Below are 25,465 nucleotides of genomic sequence, written 5' to 3'. Positions count from 1 at the left end.
CATGTTACTTCACTATGCTGGTGAACAGGTATACGACATTTTTGTCACACTTCCTGATAGAGGAGAGGATAACGACTTTAATAAAGCCAAACAGGCTCTTGCTCCTTATTTCTCATGTGGACTTTGAAGTTTACAAATTCAGACAATCTACTCAATCCGAAAATTAAACAGTTGGGGAATACTACGTTTGCCTATGCACGCTGGCTGCATCCTGTGAGTTCCCTGCTGTTGATGCAGAATCAAACGTCACCCATCGTACAAAGCTGCAGATCACACAAGCTGAGAAGGCAAGCGCTCACCGATCCCACAATGACACTGACAAAACTCCTTGAAATAGCCAGGCTGAATGAAGCATCTGAACAGTAAGCACTTGAAATGGAAAAACAAATTGACACTGGTTTAGATGGTGTTTTAGCATTGTGCCATCAAGAGCGAAAGAGCCAGCAGCGAGCCCGGCAACCGGCATCAACAGCCTGAAATGCACGCGCACGCGAGTGTTTCAATGCGGCCTACTCACCTCGTTCCAATGAAGATGGGGTAGACTCCTCCTCCGTTTACCTCTTCACACTGGGGGACCCAGCCGTCGCAGCGCCAAAACGCACCATTCAGGTAAATGGGTCCTCACTCGAAGTGCTATAGGATACTGGAGCCTCTGTCAGTGTAATGGATTTTAAGTCTTTTCAGTCACTACCAAACCCTCCCGTATTGCAGAGCACGCCAGTCAGGATTTTTGCATACGGCTCACACACGCCTTTGCCAATGCGTGGACAATTCCGCTCACAACTCAGCTTCCGAGACAGGGTGATTTCAGAGACAGTCTATGTGGTTGATAAGTCAGTGATTCCTGTTTTGCGTTGCCAGACTGTGATTGCTCTCGACCTAGTCCGCCTGGTCAACAGTGTAGACATGCCACTAAAGCCTCAGGAGAGGTACTCTGAAGTTTTCCAAGGCATTGGGAAACTCAAGAACCACCAGGTAAAGATCCACATCGACACAACTGTACAACCAGTAGCTCAGCCACACAGATGCATGCCGTTCCACATGAGGAAGCTAGTTGAACAAGAGTTGGAGAAACTAGAGGCAATGGACATCATTGAATGTGTTGAAGGCTCGACACCCTGGGTCTCACCTGTGGTAGTAGCCCCTAAGCTTAAACAACAAGGAAAAATCAGAATGTGTGTCGACATGAGATGCCCGAATGAGGCCATCAAGCGCGAAAGACACCTCACTCCCACTGTGGATGATATCCTAGCAGACCTAAACGGTGCAAAAGTGTTCTCCAAACTCGATGTAATGGCTGGCTACCACCAACTTGAACTCCACCCTGACTCCCACTACATAACGACCTTCACTACACACATGGGCCTGCGACGCTACAAGTGTCTCAACTTCGGGATATCCTCAGCTGCAGAGATTTTCCAAAACACCATCAGAGAGGCACTATCTGGCATCCCAGTTGTTTTGAATGTCAGTGACGACATGCTGGTGTACGGTGCTAACCAGCAGGAGCACGGTGAGAACCTGGAGAAGGTCCTCACACGCCTCAGAGACTGCAACCTGACACTAAATGCTGACAAGTGTGAATTCAACAAAACCAAGCTGGAGTTCTTTGGCTATGTGTTCTCAGACCAAGGCATTTCAGTGGACCCCAAGAAAGCTGCAGCAGTCAAAGAGACCACAGCCCCACAAAATCCTGGAGAAGTCCGCAGTTTCCTGGGCCTTGTCACATACTGTGGTCGCTTCATTCCAGATCTAGCTACCCTGACACAGTCCCTCAGAGAGCTCACAAAGAAGGACCAACTGTGGAACTGGTCCCTCGCACACCAGGCCGCATTCAACACACTCAAAAGTACCCTGAGCAGCGACACAGTCTTGGCCTACTTTGACCAATCAAAACACACAGAAGTTGTCGTGGATGCAAGCCCTGTGGGCCTTGGAGCTATTCTAACCCAAACTGACTCTGATGGTAGACTACACACACTCGCCTACACCAGCAAAACGTTGTCACCTGTGGAACAGAGATACTCACAGACTGTGAGGGAGGCCCTAGCTGTGATTTGGGGTTGCCTTCACTTCCAACTCTATCTACTTGGATGCACTTTCACAGTCGTTATAGACCACAAGCCGCTCGTCCCCATGTTCAACAAGCCATCGTTCTCCGCTCCTCCCAGAATCGAACGCTGGTTGCTGAAACTGCAAAACTTCAGCTTCTCTGTGGTCTGTAGGGCAGGTGCCGGTAACCCAGCAGACTATTTCTCCAGGCACCGTTTCCACACCCACCTGAGTCCAAGGACACACATGCCACTGAGCTGGCTGAAGCCCATGTGCGCTTCATCATCAACCACAATGTGCCCCGTGCCATGGCACTACAGGAGATTCATGCTGCCACACAATCTGACCCATGCCTCCAAAGAGTTATGACTGCTGTCAGGACTGGACAGTGGCACACTTGTCTGGAACAGACAGCGGACATGTCTCCAGCCCAGCAATCAGTTCTCCGGTGTTTTCACGCAAAGAAATCAGAGCTAACAGTGTCTGCATCTGATCTCCTGCTGAGAGGGAATAAACTTGTAATACCTTCCTCACTGCACAACCGGGTGATAGACATCACCCATGAAGGCCAACAGGGGGTGATGAAAACAAAGAAACTACTCCGGGAGAAAGTGTGGTTCCCAGGAATTGACCAAAAGGCAGAGGACTGCATCAAAACCTGTCTTGCCTGCCAGGCAGTAACAAACACGACAGTCTCACGCACCACTTCAGATGACTCCTCTGCCAGCTGCACCTTGGACTGAAGTGAGTATTGAGTTTTGCTCCTTGCCAAATGGAGAGTACCTACTTATAGTGATGGATGATTACTCAAGATTCCCTGAGGTGGAGACAGTATCCACCACATCTGCCAAAGCTGTAATACCAAAGCTAGACAAAATCTTCTCAGCATAGGGCATTCCAGAAGTCGTCAAGAGCGACAGTGGTCCACCGTTCAACTCTGAAGAGTTCTCCAGGTTTGCTACGTACCTCGGATTCCACCACAGAAAGATAACTCCATACTGGCCCCAAGCAAATGGCGAGGTGGAAAGATTCATGAAGACCCTGAAAAAAACACTCAGGATTGCAACACTGGGACCCAAAAACACTCAACAAGAACTGAATCGCTTCCTGCGAGCATACAGAACAACACCACACTGCTCCACTGGGACGCCCCCTGCCACAGCAATGTTCGGTAGGCAAGTGCGCACAACACTGTCCAGTGTCCAGTCCACAGTCCTGGACGAGCTCATGAGAGCCAAAGACACACACGCAAAAGAGAAGAGGAAAGGGCACCACCACAAATGCTTTTTTCGTCCTTCTTCTGCTGTGAAAGTGGGAGACCATGTGTTAGTCAAAAGACTGCGACCAGACAACAAGTTCCAATCACCTTTCCATCCTGATCTGTTCCAAGTCATTGCAGTGAAAGGAACAACGGTCACTGCACAACGTGAGCAGCGAGTGATGACAAGGAACACATCACACATCAAGCAAGTGCCCCCCTCACTAGTTCAACCTATGCCTGCTGCTACAAAATACGACAGCATCATGCCTCAACAGACTGAACCCATAGGTGGTCTTAGCAGGTTTGCCCACACCGACACAGACAGGGCAACCCCAATGGCACCATCGGGCCCGGAAACCCCTGGCATCCCTCGCTACCCACGGAGGGTAGTTCGGAAGTGGCCAGAGTACCTGAAAGACTTTATACTAATTTAAAAGAAGAAAAAAAACAGTTTGTAGTCACAGAAAACCGTTTGTTTCTGATGTTGCATACTAAAAGAAAAAAAGAAACTGTTTGTAGTCAGAGAAAAAATGTTTTGTTTATTTTGATATCTTCCCCTTTTGCCAAGTATGTTTTGTCGTTTTGTTTGGGAATGTTGGAGGGATGTGATGTTCAGACTTTAATAGAGAATACCTCTTTAAGAGAAGCAAGGGGTTATGGGGCGAGTACAGAAGTAGGAGGCAGAACAAGCATGTATGCAGGACACACAGCATGGATGTATGAACGACAGAACGATAGTAATAAAATAAAGCCCCAGTTATTCGTTCACACAGTCGTCCCGTGTATTTGTGGACATTACAGGTTGTACTTAAGCTTAAAATTGTAGCCACTCTTTTGTAATGCATCTTGGTGTGGGGGTGTAGCTTAATTGAAGATGGGCTCATTAGATGATAATTTTGAGTCTATTAATGCTTTCTGGGATGTTCTTCGAGATGGAGGGTGGTTGGTTGCTTTCTCTATGGACATACTGCAGCGTGTTGTTGGGCTTAATGTACGGCTTGTATGTGCCATTCCTAAGGTCCATTGAGATGTCCAGAAAGTCACTTTGTTCATATAGATATGAAGATAGATGTAGAAAAAAACCCATTTATTCATAGTAGTACAAGCCTGTACTAAGACTCACGCCTCTGGGCACACATGCTTCCGATGGCCTCACGGTCTCACCATCCCACTTCTAACATCAACGTAGCGAATTCGGGGGGGGGGGGTGCAGCCGGGAACCGCCACAAGCCAGGACGCGAACCCGTGTCTCCCACACCCGTCGACTAAAGGGTCCAACCTGTTAGCCAAGGGCTAGCGAGTCTGATTATCCGTGCATGTTACAAAAGCACAAGGCAGGAAGGGAGGCACAAAGACACACGTATGATGAACCTCGGCGGTTATTGGCTCATACACGAAGAATTGTTGATGACACTTGAGTACTGTGTCTAACAACTGATTCATCCATGGCTTCCTGTTGATTTATGGGTTTGGATCTGTAGACAAAATAGTTGGGGGCGGCCTGTGGTGATGTTTGTTTTGGTGGTCAACCCACCAAAACAAACAACCCAGCTTCCTGATTGGTTTCCTGCTCCACGGCATGAAACAAATCAACACACTGATAGCTATCTGTTCAACATATTGTGTAAATATTATCCATTTGAAATTTCAAGTTCTTGATTTTATTCAAAAATGAAAAAAATAAAACCAAAATGTCACACAATGGAGGCAATCTTTCAAACATAATTAAGTACCAGAGAAGAAAAGAGCAACTAAAGTCATCTGATGACGTTCATTATAGGATCTCCACTTAGCTCTTTGGTTTACTCTCCGATGGATGAAAGCTGGGAGTCTTTGAGTTCTCTCTCTCGCGCTGTGTCTGTGAATGTTCTCATTCATCCAGGTTATGGTTATCCAAAGGAGTTGAATCAAGTGCAACTGGACTTGGTATTTATCCGTGAAGACGTTTCGCCTCTCATCCAAGAGGCTTCCTCAGTTCATGCCTCTCTGACTAGACCAAGAGCTGGCTTGGTCTAGTCAGAAAGGCTCTCTCTCGCGCTCGTTCTCTCTCTCGCTCTATCGACAAGTACAGTATAAATCCATCCTCTATCTTAAGTGTCTATTCTGTACATATCCGTTCATTATCCAAACCGCTTATCCTTATTCGGGGTGACAATTCAAAATCTCTCTCTCTCTCTCTCTCTCTCCACACCTTCAACACGAGCTGTTCATTCGTCATAACACAATATTTACACTTCTGACAACGGGTATCACGTTGGTGTTTACGTCACTCTCTCTCTCTCTCTCTCTCTCTCTCTCTCTCTCTCTCTCTCTCTCTCTCTCTCTCTCTCTCTCTCTCTCTCTCTCTCTCTCTCGCTCTCTCTCTCTCATGTTTATTAATGAGGAGGCAGCGGCCACGGAAAACTGGCTGCTTCTGGTTTACAGCACACATAAATATAAAGCGGAGCCGGGCTCTGCTATACACAAAGGAGCAGGCGGATTATAGCGCTGAAGACTACCGAGTCAGGTAAGTGTTGTTTACCGACAACCGACCCGAAAGTCGGTTTTCCGTGATGTTGAAAGTAGAGCAATACAACAACGCCTCCGAATAAGGCTGTCAAGAAACGCAGTGGTGAAAGATGAACATCGCGGCGGGGCACGCAAGTAGGTTGAACCACTTCTTTTTGTCAAGTGTACGCTCAAAAAGACGGCGTAGATTCCCTGCAACGTCTAACGGTGTCGCCAAGTTTATGTAAGTTTATGTATACGTATAGGCGTAGAAAACAATGGATACAGAGACGAGTGCCGCTGCAGATTCATTTTGAAGAGATAGAGGTTTGGAGGTTGTCATCTTGACACAACGTAGTATAGTGCAACAATAGAGATACCTTGTTTTGTTTTTATAATTTGCTTTATCCAATTCCTGTCTTTACGCTTCGTTTTTTTTAAACACGTTCTGTGTAATCAAAGTGACGCCAAATGAATGTCTCTTTGTTTAAAGCTGATGTGAACGCAACTACATTGGCAACAAAACTTCATTACGTGGCAGTGATGACTGTGCATAGGCATCCGATGTATAGTTTCACCTACCGCAGAGAAGATGGTCATCACTTTGTCACATAATCTCCTTTTTGTTTCGTTTTTGTTCCTTCCACTTCATAATGCCGTGTTTTTTTAAAGACTTTGTTGTTTTTCTAAATCAGAATACTTTTTTTTTCGTTAATAAAAAAAAACCAAAACAAACCGCAGCCTATTTCCCTGAGTGAAAGATCAATTTCTTTTTACCTTTGTTAACCAGATATCTCAGATTTGGTCTCATTTATCAAGCTTCATTCATGTGAACAATACATAGCCAAAACTTTTTTTTCAACCTTTATTAGTTTTGCTGATCGAGACGACCTTCACATTATCTTAACCTGTAAGTGAGTGAGTTGAGCAATGAGTGCTGGAGTCCTGTACCTCCATCACTTTTGGTGTAAGTACTTCCATGCATTAGTCTTTATTTATGGTCAGGATGACAAGTGCACACCACAGTACTTCAGCATGACAACAAACTGGAGTTTGCATGTCTGGTATCTTGGCATGGGGCATGAGAGCGCACTGTTGTCGAATGTCTTAGGAATGAGTTGTTGGTTGTCAAACCCACAGACAGGGGTTTTATAAAGGAAATGGCATGGATGCAGCTGCGAGTGTCAACAGCGGTCCAGGAAGAGTGTTGAGGAAAAGAAATCGCTGTGGTGCTTTTCGCTGGAAATCTATTGTAGGCATTCCAGTTGCCTTTCATTTGAGTCTGCCTTTCAGAATCAGAATACATTATTCATCCCCAAGGGGAAATTGGGTATTTTCCCTTCAAAAAAGCTGCTGTCAGATGCAGATTGCCAATTCTAGGTCAGTCATAGCCATGCCTCCCCCACCCCCCCCACCCCACCCCGAGGCCAGCCCACCCATAATCTGTATCTGGTGAGCATAGACTGGTGACATGTGGCAAGTGTGTCAACCAGAGATGGAGGCACTGTCTGTGTCTGAGATGGCAGAACGTGTGTGATGTAAATGTGATAAATCAGTCTGGTACTGCAAATTTACGACTTGTTCATGTGATCATTTGTGTAACATCTTGTTTATTTCACCCTCTGTACCACTGTATCCTGCCTACGGCGTAAGCAAATTTGTTCATACCTCAAAGTACAATTGCAATTACTGAATTCTTCATGTCAACTATGAGGCTTACCTCAATGGAATATTTACTGAAAATTTCCAACAAAGAATGTTGCAAATGTATTTGCGGTCCAGGAAAATGTTTGTGATTTGTGATTGTTTAACGCATTCACTTGGGCCAACTTTGAAATTATAAACTACAAAGGGTGCTATAATTCTTTGCATAGCTAAAATTCATTCACTTCAAGATCAAAATCATTACTGACACTGGCAAAATAATAATCCTCTTGGCTGAGAGGGAGAATTTTCTCACTGTTTCTTTGTCAAAGTTTTCAAGATTATTTTGTTTGTCTCTTGTTGTTTATTTGGTGTGTTCTATTTTTTGTTTTCTTATGCAATCAGGATTTTAGGGTAAGAAGCAAAACATATTGGAGCATCGATTCTTTTAATACATGTTCTTTTGCCACGAAAGCAAAGGAGCTTCAGTAGAATTAAGAAAGAACATAAATCTCATCAAAAACAGAAATATGAAAAAGGAAGGAAAACAAGAAAAATGCTGTTCATGCTGCACATAGAGTGGAGATATGCTGTCTTTATGAATCACTAATTTTATTGTAACATGAGCTGGAATAAAGATATAAAAAGATGCTGTTTTTTTTTTGTGGAAAATTTGATAACCGGTTTTCTCCATGCGTCATTTTCACTTTTCCGTGTATCTAGTTGGAGATAACCCTCATTTCTGTTACCTTTCTTCAATGCACATGTAAGCAATAAAATCTTGTTGTGTGTCAATAGGTGTTGTCATTCAAAATTAAAATTTTTGTGTGTGGTTTCTAGTACTTTGTTATCATTTGTCATTAGCAAGGATTTATTAGGTTGTGTTTTAGGCTTCACAGTGGGGGTAAAAAAAGAGGCAGATGTGGAAAATGGATGTAAAATACAAAATATTCTGCACTGGTGAAATGCCTGAAATTTAAATGCGGTGCAGTTCGAACTCACCCAGACTAGTTTGGCTTGTACAAACTAAACTAGTCTGGTTTGCACAAACCAAACTAGTCCTGCCTGTGGTCCTGCCTGTGGCCCCTTCGTCAACACCCTGTGGTCATGTGAGGCAAACCGCTGAGTGTTCAGGGTTGAAGGCACTGATGGGGAAGCCTTGAACTGCATATGAACCAGTTCCCTCCGACCACAGATTGCTTAAGTTTAATTACTTTGCGATTGTGAAGTGAAAAAGACAGCTGTTGTGTCGTGTTTGTTCGTGGAAATTTGTATGCTGTGTAAGTTAACTGAACATTGTATGTGTGTGTGTGTGTGTGTGGGGTACCTCCAGCTGCTCCCCAGTTCCCATCATTCAGTGTTAGGTAAACGGCTTAAAGTCCTTATGGCTCTTGAGTAATGGTTCATGCACCATTGAACGACACATCGGAGCAGACACAGCTGTAAGGTCTGCAACTGACAAATACATTCAACTTGTTTGACACAAGCACAAAGCAAAAGAAACCTTTGTTTTCACTGTGCAGTTTCATGTAAGTCCCACTGGGTCCAGTGTTGCTGTTGTAACAAATCAGGGAAGTGTGTGCATGTGTTTGTTTGTATTTTTTGAACGACCGATGGATTTATTCCACGGGACATTTGGGAGGGTGGCTCTTGTTAATCATTTTAATTAAACTGTCAAAGTTGTGGCACTGTGTATGTAAATTATTGTAGAGTTGCCACACATTACTAGAAAGCATTATCAACAAAAAAAACATGTTTAGCATGCAGTAGGAGCAGGATTAGTTAAATTTTGCCAACAGGGATATGCTGTAAACATGTCCTCAGTGTGTTACTCGCACACACATCTGTCCATACATTGATAGCAAGCCAAGTTAGTGTACTGAAACAACAGGATGCCTTGTATCCCTCAGAGATTATCCTTGCTTTATTACTTTGTCAGTGAGGGACTATAATATGTGCTTTTAATTAATGAAAAGTGTGAAATGCCCATGTAGTGATGACAGGGTTGTCCACCGAAAATTTGATTCACATTGCTTTGCTCATGCTATATGGAGTATTTATGAATATGGTCCCATATATGCAGTGATAAAGATTTCACTTACAAATTAAAGTAACATTATAAAAGCAATTTTAAAAGACATTAAGATATAAAGGGACTTTTAAATACATGTATTTATATTGCTTTTAGCATTTTGTGTTTTGGCTAAGTGTTCCAGTGAGCAAACCAAGACAAATTCTGGGGATAATTCTGCAAATGACTCCGGATTGAAAGCCTTTTGTCCCATTCATTCTCTCCTTACATGCAAGGGTCTGTCTGTTCTGCTGTTGCTTGTTGGCTCCCTACACTGGGTGCTGTTTTTAACTTTTCCCTATTGATTTAATTTGTCCACAGCCCCCCCTAGAAGAGCAGCTTGGACGGCATGCAAAGTTCTGAAATTTCGTCAGACAGCACTGATGATCCTCTTGGTAGTGGCCTACGTACTCACCGGCAGCCTCGAATAGTGGTGATTGGCGCTGGCTTGGCTGGCATCACTGCAACTAAGATCCTCCTGGAAAACGGCTTCACAGATGTCAGAATCCTAGAAGCATCGAACCACATTGGAGGGAGAATTCAAAGCGTTCAGCACGGTGAGATGTGACTCTTGTAGCTTCACCTTTAAGTTATCCTTGAATTTCAGGTCCTGAACTCTTTACCTGCTTCTTTTTCTTACATTTCTGGCCTGTAAGTTTTTCTCAGGTATATATATCCATTTGGCCCTTGAGGACCCATGTTCGAACTTAGGTTAGTGAAGCAGGGAATTTGATTGTTGAATCACTATGATTTTCCAAGTAGTTATTGTTTGTCCATTTCCTTTTTAGCCCTTTATAAAGGCATCACTCTAGACAGAATTATGAAATGAAGTGGAATTTCATACTTCAACGAAATTCAACAAAGACATTTCTGATTAAATAACTTTTTATTGTGTAATTCACTTGACACATTCATCAGTATAATTAAATGGGAAAAGGATGCATAATATTGACTACATTTTAAGTTTAAATAAGCACTCGTTTTTAGCCTGTCTGTGCCCACTTACATTTTGAAAAATGGTAAAAAAGCGATGGCGATGAGGACAGTGATGGTGGTGTGTGTTAGATTGAAGGTCGTGGTGGTATGAGGTACAACAACACACCCCAACCTTTCACCAGTCTACCCAGATAACTGGTTCATGCCAGCATGTTTTCTTTCTAATCTACTCGACAAGTCAGCATGTCGGAGGGGGTTGATTGTAATATGCATTTTCCCTGAGAAGTAAGAAAAAGCAAGATTTTTACCCCTCAAAGTGGCCATGGGGTACATCTTGATTTTGGTTGAATTTATCATGAGGTCCATTAGTTTTATCACCCCAGACCCATGCCAACATGTTATCAGCATGGTGGTACAGTGGTTAGCACTGTCACCTCCCAGCAAGAAGGTCCTGGGTTCGAACCCCGGGGTTGTCCAACCTTGGGGGTTCATCCAGGTCGTCCTCTGTGTGGACATGGCATGTTCTCCCTGTGTCTGCAGTGGGTTTTCTCCGGGTGCTCCGGTTTCCCCCACCATCAAAAAGACATGCATGTTAGGGTTAATACTCCTGTCTGTGCCCCTGACCGAGGCATGGCGGGACAAACCGGAGTTGGCCCCCAGCGCTGCATGGCGGCTGCCTGTGCTCCTAGCTACACAGCTAGGATGGGTTAAATATAGAGCACAATTTCCCCACAGGGATTAATAAAGTATATCAACATTTTAAAAAAAAAGTTTTCTACTCCTTCTTACTGCTGTATATGGCATACCTTATAGTAGAGCTGGTTCACCCAATTACATCTATGTATGCCCCTAGCTGTTAGCATTGCCAGTGTTAGAATGTCTCACCAACTGCTTCCTTCATTAAACAAAACCCAGTAAGACAGTCAGCAAGGGATTGGACATGCTGATGGACATATCGTGTCAAAAGTTTAACTGAGTTTAGTGAAGTTTCGAATAGAGAGCAACCTCACCAGAGTTTGAATTAATCAACATAATGGCTGCCCAGATGACAAATTGCAATGCAAAGAGAATCAAAATTGTTTTGTCTTTGACTCTGCTGTAGGTCACTGCTCACCTCTCAATCATCGAGACCTAAAAAAGACTGTATGTAATATATATGACACACCCATTCTCACCCTACTCACACACAACCACTCTGCTCTGGACTATCACAACACGGTTGCACACTTCACCCAGTGGTGTGAGGATAACCATCTTTACCTCAATGTCAGCAAGACAAAGGGAATAATAATTGGTCCCCCCCTCACCTCAGTACCTCATTCTCATCAATTGCCAAACAGTTGAAATGGTTGACAGTGACACTGGACAATAGACTCAGCTTCAACCAGCACGCCAATGACACCCAAAAAAGGAGCCGCCAAAGACTACTAATATTCGTATGCATCTTTTTTTTTTAAGACACTTTGTCATTGTAAGCAAGCATACAGCAAAATTCACTCTGCATTTAACCCATCCTATTATATAAGAGCAGTGGGCAGCTGCAGCCCCTAAGGACCAACTCCAGTTCTTCTTTCTATTGCCTTGGTCAGGGGCACAGACAGGAATATTAACCCTAACATAGGTACATGTCTTCTTTGATGGTGGGAGGAAACTGGAGCACCCAGCGGAAACAAGGAGAACATGAAAACTCCACATAGAAAGGACCCCTGGAGGGGCTTGGGTTTCAAACCCAGGACTTTCTTGCTATGAGGCAACAGTGCTAACCACTGGGCCACCGTGCTGACTGTCAGTCATCCACAAGCTTAAAGGCCTCTATCTTGCCCCCAATCTCCTCCTATTGTATCAGAGCATTATTCAGCCCATCCCACTGTACTGTTCCAACTGCTTCTTTAAACATGTTATCCGTTATTAACCAGGCCAAACTCACAGACATAACCAGGATTGGTCTCCCCACACCCAACCTCACAGAGCTAAATAATAAGGCCATTGCACGCATTGCAACCTCAGGACATCACACACCCACTCAATCACCACTTTACCCTGCTGCCCTTCAGGTACAGGTACAGAGCGCTGAGGTGCAGAGTGGCTTGCTGTGGGAAGAGTCTGATTCCCGCAGCCATAGCCACCTTAAACAATAGGCCTCGCTGAACAGGCCTGAGTGTATACTGTTGTCTGTCATTGTATGTTGTTACTGTATGTATTGTTGTCCGATGTGTACAGTACTATGGAAAGGAATTTCCCCTTGGGGACAATTAAGTCTAAAGTCTATATATGTATGTATGTATGTACTCACACTGCACTGTTAGTGTTTCCCTCAGTCATGACTGTGATTTGTGTCAGTTATGTAAACTTCTGTTTATGTGCTCTCAAATTATGTAATCATAGGGACGTTTGCCATCGTTCTCTTGGCATTTGTCTACCTTCTATTGCATGAATGAATTTCGAAATATAATTAATGATGCTGTCTTTCAAGTTTGTGCAGGGCAAGTAAGGAATTTATGACAGATGAACAATTTCAACAGATTTGTAAATAGAACATGTTGCCATATTATCTAGCACACACACAGAAAAGGGTGATGTTGTCTAGAAATACTCTTAATTCAGCATAAATAACAAAACATTTTTTCCACCTTTTCACAGCCCATCAACGTGTTGAATTTTATGAAATTGTTTTTTGTCATACATTCTGACCAGAGCACATTATTCCTTGTCATTTTAGGAAACGCTACATTGGAGCTTGGAGCCACCTGGATCCATGGCACAAATGGGAACCCTGTGTACCATCTAGCTGAGGACAACGGGCTTCTTGAGCACACCACAGATGATGAGAGGAGCGTGGGACGCATTAGCCTGTATGCTAAAAATGGTGTGGCTCACTACCAAACCAACAGTGGGAAGAGAATCCCGAAAGACCTGGTGGAGGAGTTTAGTGACCTATACAATGAGGTGAGATAAGGGGATACAATCAAGCAAATACTTAAACCCAAGAAGACAAACCAGTACATGGCTGTTTAAATCAAAATCTATTGAGCAAAATCTGTCCAATCTGTTTAATGGGACTAAATGCATTACTGTGGATGAAATCAAAATTGTTTGCAAAATAACACATTTAAGGTCTTAGACTACTGAATAGGCACCTAAAAGCCCCTAGACACTGCTTATGCAATTGCCAATAAAAATTAAATTTATTGCACGAAAACTACTGGTTGACACTGAGCATCCTGAAAAAACATGCTGCTGTATATCGGTATCTCAGCATTGCAAAAGTTTTGACTACCAAGCAGATAATTTCCTGAAAAGCCTTGGCCTGTATTTATAATGTCCCCTAGAAATTGCACTAAAAGTATGACTTCGACTAAAAATACTCCTACCTCAGATTAGCGCCACAGATTTGCATATGAAGCTTTCTGCAGACACTCTCACTCTAGAAGTGTCAAAGGGGGCGCAGGAATTGAAGACCCAAATGCAGATGAGGTAACGGGGGAAACAAAGGTTTAATGGTAGGAAACATGAGGGTATCAGGATCACACAAGGACACATGACAGTATGCTCTGACAAACAACAAACTAAATAGCCGAAATTAAATACACAGAAACATCTTAAAAATCAACAACAGCTTTAGGACAAATGGGTAACCGAGGAAAACTGGTCAGGACTAAGGAATAGGCTGTTGTGCCCTCATTTACCATCGGCATCCGTGTCTCTGTACCGGAGAGCCCTGGCTGTGGCTGACGTTTTCCACATCCTCGCTGAATAAATCCCTATTTTCTTTTTAATAATTTCTGTCTCTATTCCTCCTGTTTTCTTAAAACTCCCTTTTCCCTTTCTGTCCCTGCTATCTCATCCTGTTCAAAAAATGGGAAAATACTCCTTAATTTCCTTCCTCCATTTTCTTCCAAATTACCATCTCTAAGGGCATCCGGGTGGCGTAGCAGTCTATTCCGTTGCCTACCAACACGGGGATTGCTGGTTCGAATCCTCGTGTTACCTCTGGCTTGGTCGGGCGTCCCTACAGACACGATTGGTTGTGTCTGCGGATGGGAAGCCGGATGTGGGTATGTGTCCTGGTCGCTGCACTAGTGCCTCCTCTGGCTGGTTGGGGCGCCTGTTCGGGGGGAGGGGGGAACTGGGGGGAATAGCGTGATCCTCCCATACTCTACGTCCCCCTGGTGAAACTCCTCACTGTCAGGTGAAAAGAAGCGGCTGGCGACTCCACATGTATCGGAGGAGGCATGTGGTAGTCTGCAGCCCTCCCCGGATCGGCAGAGGGGTGGAGCAGCGACTGGGGCAGCTCGGAAGAGTGGGGTAATTGGCCAAGTACAACTGGGGAGAAAAACGGGGGGGGGGAATTACCATCTCTATTTTTCTTTTTCCCTTTAGGTGTACAAGCTGACTCAGGAGTTTTTCCAGAATGGGAAGCCTGTATGTGCTGAAAGCCAGAACAGTGTTGGTGTCTTCACTCGAGACTTGGTGCGAAAAAAGATCATGCTGGATCCTGATGATTCAGAGAGCACCAAGAAGCTCAAACTGTCAATGCTACAGCAGTACCTGAAGGTGTGCGCTGATACACGTGTGCACATTACGTCTTGGGTTTCACCTTTCTATTGCCATCTCTTCAAAAAACGCTTACACCGCTGAGACCTGCATGTACAGTGTACTACTGTAGATTTTATGTGAGCGAATGGGGGAGGTGCCTTAACGGTGACTCTTCAGAGCAAGAAAAACCAGCGCATGAATGAATCATCAAGTTGGAAACTTGGTAAATGAGGTGGAAGTGTTTCAGTTAAATATAGATTAGTTGGTACACATCCTCAAATGACCTAGAATGATGTGGCTAATATTGTTCTCTCTGTACCATCACTGGGAGTAATATCTTAAATGAAATGGACCAATAGAGAATACCCAAATGTTGGCAGTAATACTCTTAGCATGTAATTTGACCATGAACAGGAAAGACTAATAACACTAGAGGGTCAAAGGTGTAAATTTTCACTCAAAGTGAATGCATGCATGCATAGCAAAAAAAAAAAAAATCATTAGTCATTTTGGTTATGCTTTCTACACTGGGCCTTATTTATCAGTCTGTTGTTACCTGAAGTAAATTATCTTGCGGTATCAAAAACACATTTGGGAGTACAGATTTTATTCAAATTAATGAGTATGTTGATAAATGAATACTAATCCCTAATAACTGAAAAGCCTGTTCATTTTACAACTGATTACCAAGAAAAGCTTTGAATGGCTTCCAAAAGACAGATACATAAGAACTTTTCAGACTCAGAATTTGAATTTATATTGAACAGTCTACAATCTCAAAGCACATTCTATTAATAACAGAAGTTTTACAGTGGCATTATTTCACCTGACAAACAAAAATCTGGAAATAAATAAAAGCAGAGGTTAATTCAGTGTTCTCAGTTGAGTGCAGTGTCAGTGAAGTTAAATGAAAACGGTTCGAACTAACACTAACTCTAATAAGAAAATGGCTGCACAAAAACAAGAGTTTGGCTGTATATTGGTAGCGTGATATCTTTTTCTATTCAGAAAAGAAGAGGTGTTAGTTGACAGAGCCTTAAATCATGCAATCTATGGCACCAATGGTTCTGGAATATCTTAATAAAGTGAAATGTCCCCACTACAGTTTGTTCTTTAACTGCATAGGGAAACATATATATTCCCCCAACATCAAAAAGACATGCATGTTAGGGTTTATACTCCTGTCTGTGCCCCTGACCAAGGCAATGGAAAGACGTACTGGAGTTGGTCCCCGGGTGCTGCACGGCAGCTGCCCACTGCTCCTAGCTACACAACTAGGATGGGTTAAATGCAGAGCGTTATTTCCCCGCGAGGATCAATAAAGTATCTCAAAATCAAAAATTCAGAGAAAAAGCCTAATGGCATTAGAAAGTATGTGGCTCATAGCTGGCTGCATTAACCCAGAATTATCACTTATCTCCTTGGGGAACACTAGTAGCCCTGAAGATAGAGAATAATCATCCATTCTTTGTCCTTAGCAAAAAAAGAGAATTAAACCTTCCCTTAAACAATTGCTCTGTCTCAAGTGCTAAATCCTCCTGTAGTGCAAGGTCAGCCGTTGCAGACTGTAGACATATAGTTGGGCACATTTGTCTCAACTTGAGCCTGACATTTTGTTTTGCACTGATTAATATGAATTGGGTCTCGGTGTGCGGTGCCTACACAGGGTACCGATGGAAACTATCAAATCTACTGTGGTGACCCCTGGGAAACGGGCAACAAGCCGAAAGAAGAAGAAGAATATGAATTGGCTCCCGGTTCTTAGTAGGCGATTGCCAAACTTATCAAATTACTCGGCTGTGTATGCTAATTGCTTACTTCATGTGTAAATTACCCCTTTTTAAGAACAATCCTTGTTCAATAGTATTATTTTAAGAAAAAATAGCAACGATATCATTAACAGATACAGATGTGTCCATACTTAAAACGTACACATGCTCAGGCACTTTTGAAGGATACAAAAATTTTCTCTAACAAACCTGACTCTAGTAAACTTTTCTAAATACTGCTCCTCTTGTACGAACTCTTTAATTTGTACAAATGAATTGTGAAGAGATGCGTTATCCTGCTTGAAATATGAGGCCCACTGTGTGGAAATATAACAACCTTTTTGTTTTGATTACCTGTGTTAACACCATCCTCCTTCTCAGGTGGAGAGTTGTGAAAGCAGTTCTCCCAGCATGGATGAGGTGTCTCTGAGTGAGTTTGGAGAATGGACAGAGATCCCTGGGGCCCATCATGTTATTCCAGGAGGGTTCATGAAGATTGTGGATCTGCTGGCCCAGGATATCCCCTCCCGCACCATCTGCCTTGGCAAGCCTGTCCGCTGTATCCACTGGAATTGGTCTGCCCAGCAACAGGAGACGGTCTCCAAGGGCAACCATGCCAACCAAGGAAGCAATCACAATGACAACAACTACAGCTGCCAACCTCAGGAGGATCCCCAGATCCTAGGCTACCCTGTTCGCGTCGAGTGCGAAGATGAGGAATGGATTGAAGCCAACCACGTTATCGTAACAGCGTCTCTGGGTGTGCTAAAGAAGAGCCACGAGGCCATGTTCTCTCCCTCTCTGCCAGAGGACAAAGTGCTGGCCATTGAGAAGCTGGGCATCAGCACCACTGATAAGATATTCCTGGAATATGCAGAGCCCTTTTGGAGCCCAGAGTGCAACAGCATTCAGTTTGTGTGGGAGGACGAGGCTCAGCTGGAGCAGCCTGTCTACCCCGAGAAGATGTGGTACAAAAAGATCTGCAGTTTTGATGTCCTTTACCCACCGGAGCGCTACGGCTACATGTTGAGTGGTTGGATTTGTGGCCAGGAGGCGCTGCTCATGGAGGGTTGTGATGACGAAACTGTTGCTGAGACCTGCACTGAGCTGCTGCGGTGCTTCACAGGTCAGTGTCAGGACACACACACACACGCGCGCGCACACACACACACACACACACACACACACAAATTCTTTCTAAGTTTGTTGAAGGCTAATGTGGACTCTATAATTTTTCACTGTTACTTTATTTTTCTTTTGTATGTTTTTAAATGTTCATAGTAATCGTTCCTTTTAATTTAACGTCTTTTAATCAAGCAGGTTTCTTAAAAACAAAACAAAATCAAGGATGTTCTAGAGTCCTTCTCCTTGTGAATGCTTCAAATAGATAATGGCACCGAGTCTCATCATCAAAACATGGCCCCCAGTTCTTTGTAGCTGGACCTTGTCTTGGCAGATCGTATTGCATCACTGTTGCTAAGCCGTTCACGAGTGACTCATTCAACAGGGATTCAGTCCCTTCCTGGTGCTTTGTGCTGTAGTTAAGGGAAAGGACATCTGCTGTAGGTGTGAGGTCAGTGGTATTTCGTAAGAAAAGGGTGAAACATAACACTGGTAATGTGTGTGAATGACTCAGGTATTGTGTGTTGGGCAGCTGAATGTCTCAGAACTGCCTCATAACTTACCCTGTTGTATCAGCATCACTGCCTTGATCGAAATGGGAAGGCAAAAAAAAAAAAAAAAAAAAACAGAACTAGCGAGACTAAGATATATATTAGTTAAGGCAAACGCACAGCAGCTGAACCAGATTTTGATATGCATGCTTTCTTAGTGCCTCATGGTTAAATCACACAGACATACAGCTTACATATGTAGACACATACGTAGATGTGCATACTCGTTTTACACACAGAAGCTCATGTGAATTCTCAACTGTCTCTCTGTCTGTCCTTTATTTCTGCCTTTCGGTCTCGAGTGCCCTTCTCGTACTTACCAGTAATCATGGACAGAGAAAAATTAACATTTTGGAAAGGAAATGGAAAATAAGAATCATCTCAAGTTTATTACAGCAGGAGTTTACGATCCAGTTCTCAGGGATGGTACTGCTGGTTCTCTATTCTGCCAGTTGGACAGGGAGGTTTTGGTCCAGAAACAACCAGTGAATATAATTAACTATCTGGCAGAACAGAAAATAAGCGGTACATAGACATATCAGAGAACCAGATTGAACAGCACTGTGATAAAGAAATAATGACTGATTTTCTGAAGATGTGAAATGAGTAGTGGTGCGATTTCACAAGGTAGCAATGTCCAAAAAATATCACATTAATTAACATAAAGAGGCAGTCATTTCGAAACATTTATCCTTGTTATACTATTTCCTCTGGGTTTCCATTCGCTATGGTACAATGAATGTTGATTATTATTATTAGTGCATGGCCTCAAAATTTCATCAGAAAGAGCTTGAAGATTTGTGGCTGCTACAACCTGCAACATCAACATTAGACAGCAAATGCTTTTCTCAGCTATGATTTACGCAAAAATAAATATACCCAATACATTCATTAATGAATTCATTACATGTAATGTATTCAGTTTTTAATTTTGGGATCATACTTTTCAAAGTGTCCCTGATCTGAACAGATAAAGTAACAAATGTTTTTAAAAGCCATATATAAAAAAAAATGTAATGGAAAAAAAAGCCATATCATATTGCGGGGGCCCAGTCAGGGACAAAGTTTTGTTTTGTGTGTAAGTTTTCCTTTCTTTCACTTTGCTTTTTCCACAGTAATAATTAGCTAACAACTAATAGGTTAATAATTACTTAGCTCAGAAATAGGTCAAAAGGAACCCGGTTTGGCATGTGTCTGTAAATACAGCTGCTGTGGCTTCATGAATAGATCCTTTAGCACATTCTAGATGACACCCACCAGCTGCATGTAGACACATACACACCCATTCACAGATACCTTCCTGATTTAGGTCAATGCGTTTAATCCCCTCAGCTGTCATTTAATTACATGTACATCAGCACACGCCTGTGCAGTAAGAGGGTCATCAATCAGAGTTGAGACCTTGGACTTGGATGTATCTGTCTAGAGTCAAAGCCCCAACTCTCTACTTTGAAAGGATTTTGTGCTGTGTGTTTATGACAAAAAGACAAATCTCCTTTCATCCTGTCTATCTCTCCATCTACAGGAAACCCCAACATTCCAAAGCCAAGACATATCCTGCGCTCATCTTGGGGCAGTAACCCCTACATTCGAGGCTCCTACTCTTTCACTAGAGTAGGCTCCAATGGCGGTGATTTTGAGAGACTGGCCATGCCGCTGCCTTATGCCAAGAGCACCAAGGCCCCGGTGAGATGAACCGACAGACTGTATTGGCGTTTTCACACTGGCCAAAAAACCTGCTAACCTCCACCTTTGGTCAATGTAACATTCACCACCAAAGGCGGATGTTAGCGGGTTTTTAGCCAGTGTGAAAGGAGTATATATGTACAGTATATGCCTGCTTGGCTGGGCAAGAGAGTCAAACAAGATTATAGCTCCAAGTTAAGATCCCCACAATCTATTGGGCGTCCAGGTAGCTTTGCGGTCTATTCCGTTGCCTACCAACACAGGGATCGCTCTTTCGAATCCTCGTGTTACCTCCGGCTTGGTCGGGTCTCCTTACAGACACAATTGGCTGTGTCTGTGGGTGGGAAGCCAGATGTGGCTATATGTCACTGCACTAGCGCCTCCTCTGGCCGGTGGGGTGCCTGTTTGAGTGGGGAGGGGGAACTGGGAGGAATAGCGTGATCCTCCCATGTGCTGCGGCACCTCACTGTCAGGTGAAAAGAAGCGGCTGACGACGCCGCATGTATCGAAGGAGGCATGTGGTAGTCTGCAACCCTCCCCAGATTGGAGAGGGGGAGGAGCAGCAACCAGGATGGCTCAAAAGAGTGGGGTAATTGGTCAGGTACAATTGGGGAGAAAAAGGGTGGAACCCCCCCCCCCCCCAAAAAAAACAAAACAAAACAAAAGATCCCGCGATCTTAATGCAAATGTTTGATCTAAATTCTTTGGGTATTTATTAACATTTTGTGAGCTGTGAATGGGGCCGATGTCACAGATTAAGGGAAAAGACTTCACCTTTACCTTTTGTTTGTGGATACTGGAGATGGCAGAGACTTCCCACTATTACATGTTGTGTGCATTTATATAATTATTAGTTACATAGTTTATGTACATACACAGTTATAATCAGTTATACATAGTTTTTTATAGCTGCTAAAGCACTCCTGGTATCTCCCTCATGTGGCCGTGTCATCATCACTATGCCTCGTCACCACACACATGGAGTCAGTACAGCTGGTGTTGTATGAGTTATGAATCCTGACTCCCAGCCAGCAGTCTAGACCATGAAACCTGATGCATTTTGCTGTAAAGGGGGGGGGGCTTCTGTATGCCCATTTAAAGCTGCAGACGAAACAATGTAAACCCTCACCCCTACACACACACACACACACACACACACACGCATGTACGTACAAACACAGATATTCCCCTGCAGCCCTGACAAATCAGTAACAGGCTAGCATTCTGGCAGAAAACATGCCGTCCTACATATAGCTTAAAGGACATCTGCGATCAGAATAGAACTCTGCCTAATACCATCAAGTGCTGCATGGATATTCTTTCTAGTCATGTTATTATTAGTATGTCCCTTATGCTATTGATTTTATTCATTTTGTATCTTTTGTTTTTGTTTTTTATGCCACTGTTGTGCATGTATAGTAATCAACAAGAAATGTCTCGCAATGTGAAACTGTCATGTACCAAAGTTAAATGCAATAAAAATTTGAATTACAAAAAAAAGGAGGACAGAACTGTGTTGAGGGGCCAAGCAAACGTTGCATCAAGATGACTAACTGATTCTGCTCCTTTTCTCTCTCTCTCTCTTTCTCTCTCAAATCTACCCTTTTACCTTCTCTGCCTGTTTGCCATCTTTGCTCTTTGTCTTTCTCCATCTCAGCCTCTTCAGGTCCTGTTTGCCGGAGAGGCCACCCACAGAAAATACTATTCCACCACCCATGGTGCTTTGTTGTCAGGAAAGACAGAGGCCACCCGCCTGATAGAGATGTACCAGGACTTGCACAGTGCTGAAACCACGAAGCCTAATATGTAAAAAAACAGAACCACTGACTAGTGAAAAAAAAGAAAAACCAATAACAAAGTTGTTGTGTTGCAGGTTTTCTATGTTATAAAGAAATTATTTAAGTTATTCTTATCAAAGCATAGCTGGGGCATTAATTTGAAACAAATAATTTTTTACTGTATTGTAGATTTTAAACAGTAGATTTTATTCAAGTTCATGTACTGTTCAAAATTTGCCAAGGGTGCTGTCATTTATTTTCTTTACGACTGTCATTTCTTGTCTTTACCCTTAATTTTTTAATCAGTAAGTTTATGTTTATCTTAACGGCGGCTATGTTATATCTCCTTTTTGTAAGTGCCTTCTTTATTTTATGTTATGAAAACAATGAAAAGACAATATAAAAATGAAAAGAAATGACTATAATTAAAAAAAACTATTGTCTTCAAAAACTCATAGTTTGTTTAGTTATTTAAAACATGAAGCATCATAAGCACTACATGGGTGCAGTATGAGCCATCAAACATCTCTTTCTTCAGCCACATCTTTCACTCACCATCAAACGAGGTCAAAACATCTGGTTGATGTGAACACAGCCCAGAGTTGTCGGCACACCTTCTGTCACGATGGTATTTTCTTTTAAAATCAATAGAACCAACTGAGCAATGTGTTAAAATAAAAGGGGGGTGAAGAAAACAGCATTGTGCTCGTACTCTGACACAGTGACAGATGGTTTTAGATCCAATCACGTCTCTTAAGACCGCAGTGTTTCTTATTTGGGAACCAAAAATCGTGGCATAAGAAACTCAAAACAAGACAAAGATTTAAGCTTTAAAATCTACTTTAAAGATCACCAGAGCCGCCATTTTCTATCTATACAGGCCAGTACCCTCAACATCATTAAACAAGATATTCTGTAAGATTCAGTAAAAATATCTCATGTATATATAGTGCAACTTGCACAGATAAACAGACTCGCTAGCGAGTCGGACCCTCTAGTCAACTGGTTAACATTGTTGCCCGTGGTGCAGGAGACTCAGGTTCGCGTCCTGGCTGCAGCCGTTCCCGGACTTGCCCCTCTGATTTCACTACGTTGGTGTCAGAAGTGGGATGGGAAGTGCCCAGAGGCGTGAGGGAGCTACAGGTATAACATAGGCTGTGTTATAGGTTTATAACCCCCTTGAAAGATCTAATTAATATCCGTCTGTCTCAGGAGCGAAAATCTGATATCAACTTTGGAGGGGACAATTACATGAAAATTTCTCAAGCGCAGTTCCTGAGGGGGGCACCAAAAATAGTGCTGTGTAAATGCGTTTTATTGTACTGAGTGGTAGAAGTAAAGAAATGTCTAACATATCATTTGTTTGAACTACTTACTGGACTGGAGGTTAATGTTAGCCACCAAAGAAAGACTGTCAGATTTCCCACACGCACTGTAGTACTCAGGAGTGGGGGGTAGTGGCAGTGGATCAAACCATTGTGACGTAATGGGCGGGGGATCGCGATCTTTTGAAACTTAAATATGTACTATTGTCTATAATCACCACAGGTGCTTTCATTGTGTATTATTAATATTATTGAAATTACATAGTTATGTTTATAGTGATTATTGGGGGGGGGGTATATCCAGTGTTTGAACTATACCGTGGCCTTTGGGGAGCCCACTTTTTGCTTTTGTTTTTCACCGACGGGGGGCGGGGCGCTTGCGTGTGCCTCAACTAGAGGACTTACAATGACTTACAGATACAACAGTTTCAACTGTGTAGCCTACTTGCTTTATGCCAGCACATCGTATAGGCTATATAAATATATACTCTTACAGTCCCTCTATATAAAATAGGCTATAAACAAAGCACATCAGGCTGCCTACAATCGAGTACATCAACAATGGTTCAAGTTACCCGTCACAGAAGAACACCAGAAGAACACCATAATTCCTCCGCTCAATTAAGACATCGAGGGTCACGTAGACCTATAACAACCCAGCCACAACACATTGGGAATAACATGCCTTACCTTAATACAGAATCAACCACAGAAGCCTGGGGTCAGCTGCCTTTGCTGTTCGTCCAGAAATCCATGATGTGGGCGGGCGGGCGATGACCTGCCTTAATCCAAGATGTGATAAAGGGCATTGGGTCAAAACTCTCCAACGGGGCCCATTAATATCCAGAAAAAGGAGCAACGAGAGGCTGTTTTCATGCAACCTATTGTGGGTCTTGCTATCAGTATCATTGACGGGAGAAAATCCCCTCTCACACTCAGCTGGAGTGGAAAGGTATGTTCTACTCTCTGTACAAAGCTTTTCCAGCGTTTTGCCTGGTGCTCTGTTTTGTAACTTCCAGTCGCGGAACTCCTCGACTGCCTCTCTGGCTGATTCTCCAAGCATTCTAGCAAGTGCCCATACTTCGTTTTCTCCATACAGAATCAAAGCATTCCGATCCTGTGGCCAAAAGTTCTTGTCCAGGGGTTTCAGCATCTGCAGGAGGTCTGATTCTGGCATTCACCTTGTGACATTGTCGATCACAGATTGATAAAACTGATTTCGGTTAATCTTGCCCGTGCCCTTAACTAGTGGAACATCTTTAAACAGCCCCAGGGACATGCGCTATTCGGCCTTCTGAGTGGATTTACCTCCACTCGCTTTCATTGCTTTTAGTATAACAATAGACTGCAGAATGTGGCGACTGACATCCACTAGAGTGATGTCTCTTTGCTGACATTTCAGTGACATGCCCTGTAGCTCACGGAGTATGTCTTTCATGCAAGCCAGATCAAGTAAAAACCCAGTGTTTGTGAGGTGTTTGTATAGCGCCAGGAATTTCTTCCTCTCGGTGTCATTGCGTGATGTATCCTCGCTTGCAGTTTTGAAGTGGCACGCTAAAGCAAGGCAGTTATTCCAGACTGCCTTTACAGTATTGAAACTACTCACCACTCATCTGATGGTAAATATCTGTCCAAATCTCAAAATCTGCATATTTTACATTACATTACAGTCATTTAGCCGACACTTTTATCCAAAGTGACTTACAATAAGTGCATTTAACGTAGGAAATCAGGAGAACTACTCGTCATCAGAGGTCATAAGTGCATCTAAACAAGCATCTAAGAGCAAAACCAGTGCTAAAGTAAAAGCGCAAGGAAGAGATTTTTTTGTTTTTTAAATGAGTGATTACAATAAGTGCTAAGAACAAGTAACAGGGTAATAGTTCTTGAAGAGGTGAGTTTTCAACCTGCGCCGAAAGATGGGCAGCGACTCCGCTGTCCTGACATCAGTGGGGAGTTCATTCCACCACTGTGGGGCCAAGACAGAAAAGATCCGTGACCGGGTCGATCGGTAGCAGGGACCTCTGAGCGACGGGGCAACCAGGCCACCCGAGCGAAGTGGTCGGGCGGGGGTGTAGGGCTTGACCATAGCCTGGAGATATGAAGGAGCTGTTCCTTTCACTGCCCTGTAGGCCAACACCAGAGTGTTAAACTGGATGCAAGCAGCTACTGGGAGCCAGTGTGGGGACATGAGAAGAGGAGTTGTGTGGGAGAACTTAGGGCAGTTGAACACCAGACAAGCTCCAG

The 25,465-nt window shown here is 43.3% G+C and overlaps 1 protein-coding gene across 1 annotated transcript; it reads left to right on the top strand.

Annotated features, from left to right (window-relative positions):
* The first annotated feature begins 5,731 nt into the window (after nt 1–5,731).
* On the top strand, nt 5,732–22,333 carry smox (spermine oxidase). Its single transcript, XM_056279931.1, has 7 exons — nt 5,732–5,819; nt 9,837–10,072; nt 13,171–13,397; nt 14,832–15,005; nt 17,138–17,882; nt 19,955–20,115; nt 21,773–22,333. The coding sequence occupies exons 2-7, from the start codon at nt 9,865–9,867 to the stop codon at nt 21,923–21,925; spliced, it is 1,668 nt and encodes a 555-aa protein (XP_056135906.1). The 5' UTR covers nt 5,732–5,819; nt 9,837–9,864; the 3' UTR covers nt 21,926–22,333.
* The last annotated feature ends 3,132 nt before the right edge of the window (nt 22,334–25,465 follow it).

The sequence above is a fragment of the Lampris incognitus genome, chromosome 5, assembly GCF_029633865.1.
Source record: "Lampris incognitus isolate fLamInc1 chromosome 5, fLamInc1.hap2, whole genome shotgun sequence".
Taxonomy (NCBI): domain Eukaryota; kingdom Metazoa; phylum Chordata; class Actinopteri; order Lampriformes; family Lampridae; genus Lampris; species Lampris incognitus.
The sequence above is the reverse complement of the archived record's forward strand: the minus strand, read 5'-3'. Positions and strand labels throughout refer to the sequence as shown.

Coding starts and splice junctions, on each gene's coding strand:
- smox (XM_056279931.1), top strand. CDS start 9,865: ATGCAAAGTTCTGAAATTTCGTCAGACAGCACTGATGATCCTCTTGGT. Junction 10,073..13,170: donor AATTCAAAGCGTTCAGCACG/GTGAGATGTGAC, acceptor TTGTCATTTTAG/GAAACGCTACATTGGAGCTT. Junction 15,006..17,137: donor TGCTACAGCAGTACCTGAAG/GTGTGCGCTGAT, acceptor CCTCCTTCTCAG/GTGGAGAGTTGTGAAAGCAG.